The sequence below is a fragment of the Lycium ferocissimum genome, unplaced genomic scaffold, assembly GCF_029784015.1.
Source record: "Lycium ferocissimum isolate CSIRO_LF1 unplaced genomic scaffold, AGI_CSIRO_Lferr_CH_V1 ctg18606, whole genome shotgun sequence".
NCBI lineage: Eukaryota > Viridiplantae > Streptophyta > Magnoliopsida > Solanales > Solanaceae > Lycium > Lycium ferocissimum.
This window is the reverse complement of record NW_026717904.1, coordinates 30,877-43,528: the sequence shown is the minus strand read 5'-3', so window position 1 is coordinate 43,528 and position 12,652 is coordinate 30,877. Positions and strand designations below refer to the sequence as shown.

At 39.3% G+C, this 12,652-nt stretch overlaps 1 protein-coding gene across 1 annotated transcript; it reads right to left on the bottom strand.

Annotated features, from left to right (window-relative positions):
* Window positions 1-4,913: 4,913 nt before the first annotated feature.
* On the bottom strand, window positions 4,914-5,309 carry LOC132042856 (secreted RxLR effector protein 161-like). Its single transcript, XM_059433364.1, has one exon. The coding sequence runs from the start codon at window positions 5,307-5,309 to the stop codon at window positions 4,914-4,916; it is 396 nt and encodes a 131-aa protein (XP_059289347.1).
* Window positions 5,310-12,652: the final 7,343 nt, after the last annotated feature.

The following is a 12,652-nucleotide window of genomic DNA, read 5'->3' as shown; positions in this document are numbered from 1 at the left end:
TATTGTAGGAACAAGTCTGAGTGGAATACTCTTCTTACACCAAAAACCCTAATTCACTTTCTTTGGAATTCCTCGACTTAGATGACTTTGAAGTGTTTCACAATCTTGATTCTTGTTGGTTTGATGAAGTTGATCATCAATTTTCCTTGAATTCTTATGGATGAAGTATAAGGAATGTTCTAGAGGTCTTGAGAGGTTGAAGAAGTGTGTAGAAATGAAATAAATGAAGTGGGAACACACTTATATAATCAGAACCTGTTCAGCTCGTCGAGGCTTCCACGGACACTTTCACGGTCCGTGGAACATTATGTTGTCCATGGAACTGGTTGTGGTTCACCACCAGCCAGCCACCAACTCTGTTGGGAGTTTCACGGACCCTTCCACGGTTGGTACAAAGTTATACGGTCCGTGGAAGTGGCCGTGCAACTCATAGTTTTCCCGAAGTCGTCTTCCGTCGTTTCGTTTAATCTCCAATCCTTTTGGAACCTTCTTAACCCTTGTCTAACACTTCAACATCAATCTAAGGGACGTTATAACTCTTTCCCAAAACATCATTAGAATGTCATTAACTCGATACTCAAAATTCTTGCCCGACACACGACATATGATTCGCTTTCCTTAGCAACTTTCTTACTTCCAATGTCTTTGGAAATCTTAATTAGGACCATTAAAGACTATTTCTTACTTTTCCAAACAACGTATACATCATTCCTTTCGTTAGTCTATTCACTGTACGCTAAGGGGAAATTTCTAAGGTATAACACTTTCCATAGCCCAAGTCATGTCATGTCTCATGTTTCACTCTCATGTCATGTATCCAGTGCCCATGTTCCATGTCTCAGTATTCATGTTTCCATGTAACCATGTCATGTTAGTTTAGTCTCCATGTTTCATGTCATGTTTCCTTCACGTTTATGTAGTCAATCCATGTCCAGCCATATTCTTAACCATGACCCATTATTCGAAGACGAATGATCCGAAGGGGGAGATATTATAACACCTCATAGCTTCGGGCTAAGGTTTGACTCATAAGATGATAATATAATGAAACCAATATGAGGATTATAGAAAGTGTTTTGAAAACTAATCAAGTCATAAGAGGCGTCTTTGGGCAAAACAAAGTTGGAAGCCACTCTATACGGCATGTTTTCAAGTGAGTTTGTAGAAGGTCTTACTTTCAGAGACCATAACCCCTTTATTAATTATGAATTTGGGAAAACTTCCTCAATGAAAGTTGTAGCCCTTTGAAATACCTTTCCAACGGTATATTATAGAGGTCAAGCAGACATCTGTACAAAATGTTATGGCCATTTTACTGAAGGATTATAGAGCAGTCCGCTCACTGGTCATATTATACGAACGAATTATACGGTCTATATAATTTTATACGGACCGTACAAAATGGCCATATTTCATGAAATTTTGGCTCGACATTCTATTTTGCGCCATGATTAAATATGGTCATATTATAAGCACCGTATAACTTTATACGGACCGTAAAAATGACCATATAATTTTCCAACTCAATTTGGTATAAATTCAGGCCTTTAGTTCTTTTATTTCATTATTCACAATTCCAAGCCCTAGCAAAAATCCAAAACATCAAGGTAAGTCAATCCAAGCCCTTCCAAATCAATTCTAACATGTACACTAATAATCTAAGCAAGAAATCATTGTTCCTAATCTAGGGTTTCCAAGAAAAACCCAAACTCAAGGCTCAAGGTCTAAACCCTAGGGAATTGTTTCAAGTTTGGAACTTTACCAAGGTATGTAGAACTTCTATCTACATATGGGAATCTCTACATTCTTCCCCATGCCTCGTTTCTTTTATTTTTATTTTCTCATATTCTATGAAGTTCAAATCCTGGGGCATTAAATCCAACATATTGGTAGCCCATAGTTATGTAATTATGATCATGAATTGTGTATCTATATCCATTATTGTATTCCTAATCTTCCATTACGGTTATTAGGAACCCAAGCTTAATCCGTGAATCATGAATTCATCCTCATGCATTCCCATTATGTTTTTATTAAACTTTATGGATTTATTAGCAAGACACACGCATGTTTTCAAGACAACTATATGTATTTATGATTATTATTATTATTCATGAATCAAGAACATGTTTGCAAGACAATGAGAAGTATCTCATGAAACCGTGATCTCACAAGCTATCATGATAATTCACATGTTTTGGGATTTGGTTAGTTAACCGAGAAGGCTTAGTAAAGCCTGAAACTACGTAGCCACCGTATGATAAGTGTCGTCAGTAAGGAGGCAACACCTTCATTATGCAGTTTGGATCCTTACATGCTTATTATTATTTAAATCTCATATCCCTGGCAAGGTGTGAGTGTTCTACTGGTAGGACGCAAGTACCAGATCATGTTATCGGTTATACAATAACACTCCCCACGTTACAAGCAGTTATATATACATGTATTTCCATTGATTTACTATTTTCAGACTTTACTCATGCTTCATGCTCATGTTCAGGCTATATTCAGTTTCAGTTCATGTCCTATACCTATATTGTGTCATGTTTTTCATTTCAGCAGGTTTTACATACTAGTACTATTCACCATGTACTAACGTCCCTTTTTGCCCTGGGGCCTGCACTTCACGGTGCAGATACCGTTTTTGAGGAGCATACACCTACGCAGTAGGATCACCTCAGTTATCAGCTTATTAGTGAGCCCCACTTCTCTCGGGGTTCAACATGGAGTCTGCACTAGTATTCCGTTTATGGGAGTCCAAGGCCATGTCCTGGTAGTTAGTATTCAGACATGTTTTGGAGGTTTCATAGACAGATGTTAGTTCACGGAGTCAGTTGTGCTTTTATGTTTGCAGACTATTACGTTTTTCATGATTTTTCATGCTATGAGATTACTTCAAGACTTTATTCCGCAATTATGTTTCATGATTCATTTAAATTGCATCATATATATTATGTTGTTTTGATGCCCATGTTGACAAGCAAACCATGAGGTTTGCTCGGACACATGCAAGCAAGGCCCGAGTGCCATGTTGTGCTCAGGCCATGGTTCGGGGCGTGACATGTTGACTTTACATGACCTAGGTGTTTGTCTTACTATATAGTCAATTTTCATCTATGGACACAACATCTTACCTAACCTGTTCTATAAACGTGTTTGCGGAATAAAAAACAAATAGGAAGGTCAAGGACATAGGATTTTACGTGGAAACCACCCGGCTCAAAAGGTGATAAAAACCACGACTAACAGACTTGTAAGATTTCCCCAACAACTTCACTGCAACTGAGCCAACTGTAAATTACGTTACAAACTGCAACCTAATCCCTACAACACCTTTGCTACTCAAACTCTAACTAGCAAGCTATCTTCAAGTTGTAAACTCCTACTTAAAGTTACAACTTTGTATTTACGTTTACGCTTCTTAATAAGCAGATAAAGATACCACTCGATAGAACAAAGCTAATACAAGATTCTAGACTTAAGAACTGGAAAACATTATTTAGTAAAGAAGCTCCTTCAATTCGTCTTCTTGTACTAGGGGCGCAACCCTGGATTCTTGAATATATTTTATATGTCTTTTGATCGTCAATATTCTGAATTCTCTCTTTGAGGGTGCGTAAACTTCTTCTTGGAAAGATCTGGGTATTTATAACATTGATGCTCTACAGGTCAGTTAACATAAAACCCTTTCCTAGTCGGTCAACGACATGTAATAGGGTTTGTGTAGTATTTGAATTCTTGCCTTGTTGAGTCCTCTCCTTGTACATGTAAGAGGCTTACTAATCCCTACAAATATGGCAAGAAATCTTTCATACTTGACCGCCAAGTTCTTTCCATAATTCTGCAAATCCTAGTTGTTGTAGAACTTTCCCTAGAATATGTTCACGAACCTGTTTCATCTACCTGGTTTGTCCATCTTTGAATATCTCCACTGTGAGCTGGAACTTGCTCAGGTACCTATTCCACCAATCTCTTTCGTTCTTCTTCCATCATTGAACTGCTTCTGAGATCTTGGCTAGAACATGTTGATAGACCTCTTTGATATAATTGTATAGCTCTGTGTCTACAACTGGTCTTCTCCACTCATTCACCACTGATCACTTCTAGGTCTTTCATCTATTGAACTTGATGAATTGTGATCCTCCTTCTACTGCATATGATGACTTTTTGGTATAGAAGATGCTTGCACATTTGTTCTACTTCTTTATTAAACTGCTTCTTTATTGGGTCATCTCTCCCTTTTGCTACCTTGTTCAGTTGTTCTATTAATTGAATCATTTGTGCTGCATACTAAACATCTCTGTAGGCTGGGCACTTCATTCCCTTTGTTAATCATCCAAACTTCATATTATCAACAATTTCCCTCTTTCTTATGATGACAAACTCTGCTGTGAATTGAATTAAACTAGTTTGACCTTGACCATTTTTTTCACTCTTCCCCCTTTTGTTATTATTAAAAAATAATCATATATCATAGGGGAGGACCATTTGAATTGAGTATAATATCTTTCAGTTTCAGCGCAAGAAGCAGCTATTCTACTCAACCCTGGAGGAATGATTAAGTGACCTTAATCATCCCCAGCTCTAACCTGTTATTCTCGAATTGTTCTCTTCCCAATGCTTTCGTGAAAACGTCTACAATATGTTTTTCAGTGTCATAGAACTGAATAGAGATCAGACCCTTTTCAACATTGTCTCTCAAGAAGTGATGCCTTATATCAATGTGCTTGGTTACCTTATATTGGACTAGATTTTTTGCTGTGTTGATCACACTGGTATTATCGTAAAATATAGTTACACACCCAATTTCCATACCAAAATCCTTTAATCATTGCTTGATCCATCGCAATTGAGCACAACATGAAGCAGTAGCAACATATTCAGCCTTAGTAGTGGGACAGTGCCACTGAGTTTTATTTCTTTGTTGCCCATGAGATCAAGCATGACCCCATAAAATGTGCCATTCCTATAGTGCTTTCTCTATCCACCATACACCCAGCATAGTCAGCATCAGTATATCCTACCAAGTTGAAATTGCTGCCTCTTGGGTACCACAGGCCTAGTTCGCTTGTTCCTTTTAAGTATCTCAAAATCCTTTTTATCGCTTTTAAATGGGACTCCTTAGGATTAGACTGAAATCTTGCACACAATCCCACACTAAATGCTATGTCAGGTCTACTAACTGTGAGGTATAAGAGAGAGCCAATCATGCCTTTGTAAAGTTTCTGCTCAACCGATGTACCTGATTCATCTAAGGTGAGCTTTGTTGCAATATCAACAGAAGTATCAATTTCCTTAGAGTCGTCCATTTTAAATCGGTTTAGCAGCTTCTTGACATACTTTTATTGATGGATCATTGTGCCTGTTACCATTTGTATGATTTACAATCCCAAGAAGAAATTTAATTCTCCTATCATACTTATCTCAAACTCACTTCCCATTAATGCAGCGAACTCCTTCGACATTGATTCGTTTATAGATCCAAAAATGATGTCATCTAGATAGACTTGCGCAACCAGTAGGTTTTTTCATTTTACTTTCAAGAACAGAGTATTGTCTATTTTCCACTGGTGTGACCATTTGCTAAGAGAAATTTTGATAGCCTCTCATACTATGCTCTTGGCGCTTGTTTTAATCCATAGAGAGCTTTATCAAGCTTGTAAACATATTATGGGTCTTCAGCATCTTCGAATCCTGGAGGCTGCTTGATACTTCCTCTTTCAAATAACCATTAAAAAAGGCACTTTTCACATCTATTTGATATAGAGTGAATTCCATGTATGAGGCAAAGGCTGTGAGAAGCCTTATCACTTCTAGTCTGACCACAAGAGCAAAGGTTTCATCATAATCTATTCCTTCTTCTTGATTGTACCCTTGGACCACCAACTTGACCTTGTTTCTCGTAACAATCCCATGCTCATCCAGCTTGTTCTGAAACACCCATTTTGTGTCGATTATAGTTCTATCTTTTGGTCTGGGCTCAAGATGACAGAACTTGTTTCTTTCAAACTGATTTAACTCTTCCTGCATAGCAATAATCCAATCTGCATCTTGCAGAGCTTCACTAACCTTTTTTGGCTCAATAACTGACAGGAATGCTTTGAAGGCACATAAATTCTTTAACTTCGATCATGTTGTTACTCTCGAATTGAAATCAGACAGTACGTTTTCTATAGGATAGGACTTCTAATATTTGAATCCTCTCAAGGCTAACCCCTGAGAGTTACTAGTATTTTCTTCATACGCCTCTTGTGGTGAACCTGGTTCATCAGGAGCTCCTATGTGGTTCCCCCTGTCTATGTGACTTGCTCTCCACCAGTAGATGTACCGATTTCACCTAGTGGTTCTCCTATTTCACTTCCATCATCTTGTATGTTGCTTTCTAGTAGTATGGTTGAATATGGGATCTTTATCATTGTCTTGGACATGTTTTTCATATATAACGTTGGCTTCATCAAAGACCGCATGCACACTTTCTCCTACGAACATGGTTCTTTTATTAAAGACTCTGTATTCCTTACTATTGTGCACATATCCTATGAAGATTCCCTCATCACTCCTTGTATCAAACTTACAAGAGATTCTTTACCATTGTTGTGAATGAAGCAACGACAACCAAAAGTTCTTAGGTAAGAGACATTTGGCTTCCTTCCCTTGAGCAATTCAAAAAGCGTATTTTTCAGTAGTGACCTGCTCATGCTTCTGTTGAGAATGTAGCATTTAGTGTTTATAGCTTCTGCCCAAAAGTTTCTTGCAATTTCACTAGCCAACATCATAGTTCTAGCAATTTCTTCCAAGATCCTATTCTTCCTTTCAACCACCCCGTTTTTCTGTGGAGTCTTGGGTGCTTAGAAGTTGTGGTCGATCCCATTTGTTGAGCAGTACTCTTCAAATTTTGCGTTTTTAAATTCTGTACCATGGTTTGACCTGATTGAAGCCAGCTTATTTCCCAATTTTATTTCCAATCGTCTTATCAGGACTGTGAACTCATCATATGCTTCATCCTTGGAAGCCATGAATAAGGTCCAGGTAAATCTTGTATAGTCATCAATGATTACTAACATGTACTTCTAACCTCCTCTGCTCATTGTTCTCATAGGCCTACAAATATAAATATGGACCGATTCCAATGGCCTGCTTGTTCTAATTACCTTTTTTGCTTTGAATCAGGACCTGACCTATTTTCCTTTGGCGCATGCTCTGCAGACTTTGTCATCTTTGACCTTTACATTTGGCAGCCCAACTACTAGGTCTTGAAACATAAGTTTGTTTAAATGATCAAGGCTATCATGACCCAACCTCTTATGCCATAGAAGGGGATCACAATCTAATACACTTAAGCACTTGAGGTCATCACCTGGAATTCCCATGATATCTGCTTTGTATACATTTTTGTGTCTTAATGCTCTTAGCATGGTGTTACCTATTTTGAGGTCAGCTACATACCCACCAGCAGAGTTAAAGACTGCCATATTTCCTTTGTCACATAGATGAGAAATACTCAACAAGCTATGTTGCAGTCCATCTACATGGTAGACATTGTCGATTGTGTGATCCTCTGATCTGCCTATCTTCCCTATGCCTTAACTTTTCCATTCTTTCTTCCCCCAAAAGCCACATTACCCCTTCTAATGCTGAGAGAGAACAAAAGCTATCTTTGTCCCCTGTCATATGTCTTGAGCAAGCACTGTCCATGTACCAGTTTTGTCTGCTTCCCTTCACTTTTGCTTTGATTTCCTTTTGTTTATCGGATTCTGAGTCTTTGATGGCCATTAGTGCAGAGTAATCCCTTTTCTCTTCTGAGTCCCAGGTTTCCATCAAGGCCTTTGTAGTTGTTTTACTTTTCTTTTCAGAGACCTGTTCTATCTGCTTGTTCCTTCTCCATTCTTCTTCCCATAGGGGGCAGTCCCTTATTAGATGATCTGATCTACCATACGTATAATATCCGCCATACCTAGTTTGTCATTTCTTTCCTTTCTAAGAAATTTTCTAAACTTTATCACAACCAATGCTGCTTCTTCTTCATCTGTTTCAAAACTTTCATCTTCATTTGCCTTGAGAGGTTTGTTTTCCACTTATCGCCTTCTCTAATGAGCTTTGCAACTCCATCTCATAGGTCTTCAGATTTCCTATCACCTCGTCAAGCGACATACTCTCAATATCCTTAGCCTCTCTGATCATCGTCACTTTTCTTTTAAATGACTTGGGAAAGGTTCTCAAAACTCTATCCACAGAATCTTCTGTGGTGACATTCTTCCCAAGTGAAATCAACTTGTTTACAAGGCATTTGTATCTGGTGAACATCTCACAGATTGTTTCCCTTGGTTTCATTTTAAAATTCTCATAGTCCTTAGAAAACATATCCTTTGTAAATTTCTTCACCTGACTTGTACCTTCATGAGCATTAGCTAGTGCATCCCAGATTTGTTTTGCTGTTGTGCATCCTGATATCTTGTTGTACTCATATGATCCTAGGCGACATATCAATATATTTTTGTCCTTTGCGTTCTTCTCGAGTATCTTGTAATCATTCTCCATATATTCACCCATTTCCTTCTTGATATCAACTCCAGCACGATCCTTCTTGATGGGATACTTGGGTCCATCAATGATTCTATCCCATAGTTCGTAGTCCTCAACCTATAGATGGTCTTCTATTCTGACTTGCCACCAAGCATAATATATTCCATTAAACAGGGGAGGACGGTGAGTTGATTGCCCTTGACTGTGTCCAATTGGTGGTATAGCGCTTATCATGATCTTCTCTAAGGTGTTAACCTCTGAGGAGAACCTCGCTCTGATACCACTTGTAACATTGCACGACCTAGCTGTCTTTCTTATTGTATATTCAATTTTCGTCTATGGACAAAACACGTTACCTAGCCTGTTTTATAAATGTGTTTGTGGAATAAAAAACAAACATGAAGGTAAAGGATACAGGATCTTACGTGGCAACCACCCGGCTCAAAAAGTGATAAACACCACAACCTACAGACTAGTAGGATTTCCCCAACAACTTCACTACAACTGAGCCAACTGCAAATTAAGTTACAAACTCTGCAACCTAATCCTTACAACAGCCTTGCTACCCAAACTCTGCCTAGCAAGTTATCTTCAGGTAGTAAAGTCCTATTGAAGTTACAATAGTTTCTATCTACGTTTATGCTTCTTAATAAGTGGATAAAGATACAACTCGATAGCATCCTCACCCTTGATTCCACAATTTCTTGGTGTGTACTCTTTGATTTCCCTTGAATATGTGATGATATAATGAGAGAATTTTTCTAGAACCTTCAACACTTGGAGAGAGAATGAAATCTGAAATTTTGGGGGGGGGGGGGGTAACTAGTCTTTTTATAGCTGGAACTGGAATGTTCCAGATGAGCAGTTCAACGAGCAGGTCGACGGTCACGTCGACATATCGACGGTCCGTCGATTTGCTCCATCGATCTACTTCTGCAGATCAGAAGCTGTAGAACCATATCGATGGCAGCGATCGACGGCCCGCCGACGTGTCGTCGGTCCATCGACGTGTCTCATCGATCGCTTTCTGCAGATCAGAATTCTCAGCACATAACGACGGCTCATATTGACGGCCCGTCGACATGATCGACGGTCCGTCGATTATGTCTGGTGTCTATGATTCTCCAAGGCACGTCTGCTCGACTGCGTCGGTTCAATCCGTTCAACTTCTAATCTTGCAATATACCTGGAATACCCACTAGTACCTCCATACACGGGGTAAAATGCTTAGCATCTCAATACTCGGGTATAAATTTCCATTTCAAGGCATACTTGGCTAGAAAATCGTAAGTTCTCCCCACCATGAAAGCGAGAGGTGTAACATTCTTCCGCCCTTTAATAACATTCATCCTCGAATGTTAAGTTCTCGGGAATTCTGCAAAAATTTTGCCAGAGTTTCCCCTGTAATCTGGTGCTACCGTCCTGTCACAACAGCCCATAATAATATTCCCTCACAGAGCTACAACACAATAGCAAGAAATTATGGCCACACACGGCCAAAAGCATGAAAGCATATATACCTCATAACATTGATGTTTCATCTTGGAGCTCTTCCGGGGTTGAAATAGGTGCGGGTACTTGGATTTCTAATCTTCTTTCGCTTCCCAAGCCATCTCTTCCCGATTGTTGTTTCTCCACAAGACTTTAACTGAGGTTACCTCTTTGTTTCTAAGCCTCCGTACTCGCCTATCTAGTATAGCAACAGGTACCTCTTCATAAGCCAACTCTTATGTAACTCGAACATCCGCTACTGGCATAATTCTATTAGGATCTCCAACACACTTACGGAGCATCGATACATGGAAAACTAGATGGACTGATTCAAGTTCTGGAGGTAAGTCTAGTTCATAAGCTACTTGACCCACCTTGCGGACAATTCTATAAGGTTCAATGTATCGAGGACTTAACTTTCCCTTATTACCAAACCTCATTAGGCCTTTCATCGGTAATACCTTTAGGAATACCCAATCATCAACTTGAAATTCTAAATCTCGCTGACGGTTGTCCGCATAAGATTTCTAGCGATTTTGGGCTGTCAATAATCGATCTCGGATAACCTTGACCTTTTCCACCGCTTGTTGAATCAACTCCGGGCCTATTAGCTGTACCTCTCCTACTTCAAACCACTCAATTGGGGATCTACATTTTCTCCTATACAAAGGTTCATACGGTCCTATCTAAACACTAGAATGATAACTATTGTTGTATGCGAACTCGATGAGAGGTAAGTGGTCATCGCAACTACCACTGAAATCTAGCACACACGCCCGTAACATATCTTCCAAGGTCTGAATAGTGCGTTCGGCTTGCCCATCGGTTTGTGGATGAAACGTTGTGCTAAGCCTTACCTGAGTACCTAAACCTTCTTGGAAAGACTTCCAGAATCTGGCTGTAAACTGTGCTCCTCGATCTGTGATAATAGATATCGGGACACCATGAAGTCGCACAATCTCTTTGAGATACAACCTTGCATAATCTTCTGCCGAATACGTGGTTCTGACTGGAAGAAAATGAGCTAATTTCGTGAGTCTGTCCACGATCACCCATACAGAGTCATACTTGCTTCGGGAATAAGGTAACCCTACAATGAAATCCATGCTAATCACTTCCCATTTCCAGGTCGGAATCTCTATAGCCTACAATAATCCTCCTGGTTTTTGATGTTCGATTTTCACTTGTTGGCAATTTGGATATTGAGCTACAAATTCTGCTATGTCCTTCTTCATTGCATCCCACCAATACATTAGCTTAAGATAGTGATATATCTTTGTCGCTCCTGGGTGAATGGAATAATAAGAGAAATGAGCTTCTTCTAGGATCCGACGACGTAATTCAGCAACATTCGGAACACATAGCCTGTCTCGGTATCTAAGAACTCCATCTGTAGAAATTTCAAATGGCGACTTCTCTTTCTCATGAAACGTATCTCTATAGTGGCTCAACTGAGGATCTTCATATTGACGCTCTTTCACCTCCACATCTAAGGATGAAACAGTTGGATTGTGAATACCAATTCCTGTGTTGCCTGAATCAATTAGACGAACTCCAAGGTTGGCTAGCTGACGGAGCTCACGGATTAATTCTTCTCACGGATTAATTCTTTCTTCTCCAGAGGAACCTCACATATGCTACCCATTGATTTGCGACTAAGTGCATTAGCTACTACATTCGAATTCCTTGGATGGTATAAAATGGTCACATCATAATCTTTCAATAGCTCTAACCACCGCCTCTGCCGAAGACTTAACTCCTTCTACTTAAAAATATATTGGAGACTCTTGTGATCTGTATAAATGTCAACATGAATGCCATACAAATAGTGTCTCCACATCTTTAGTGCATGAATAACTACGGCCAATTCAAGATCGTGATTTGGATAGTTCTTTTCATGTTTTCGCAACTGCCTTGAAGCATAGGCAATAACTTTACCGTGCTGCATCAACACGCAACCTAACCCAACACCAGAGGCATCACAATGTACAACATAACCGTCTGGTCCTTCTGGGAGTGTCAGAACTGGGGCTGAAGTTAGTCTATCCTTCAATTCCTGAAAACTGTGTTCACAAGCATTAGTCCATTGAAATTTCGCTGATTTCTGAGTCAGTTTCGTCAATGGTGCTAAAATAGAGGAAAACCCTTCTACAAATCTTCTATAGTAACTTGCCAATCCCAGAAAACTATGGACCTCTGTAGGCGTCATAGGCCTTGGCCAAGTCTTCACTGCTTTAATTTTTTGAGTATCAACTCGAATGCCATCGACTGAAATAATGTGGCTTAGAAAAGTTACAGAATTCAGCCAAAATTCACATTTCGAAAATTTTGCATACAATTCTCGAGTCTAAAGAATTCCAAGGACAATACATAAATGGTCTGCAAGCTCGGCCTCTGTCCGAGAATATACCAAAATATCATCAATAAACACGATCACGAACAGATCTAAGAGAGGCTTGAATACATTATTCATCAAATTCATAAACACCGCCGGGGTATTAGTTAACCCAAATGACATCACCCGAAATTCATAGTGGCCATATCTCGTTCTGAAGGCTATTTTAGGAATATCTTCTTCTCTAACTCTTACTTGGTGATACCCCGACCTCAGATCCATTTTGGAAAACCACTTGGCGCC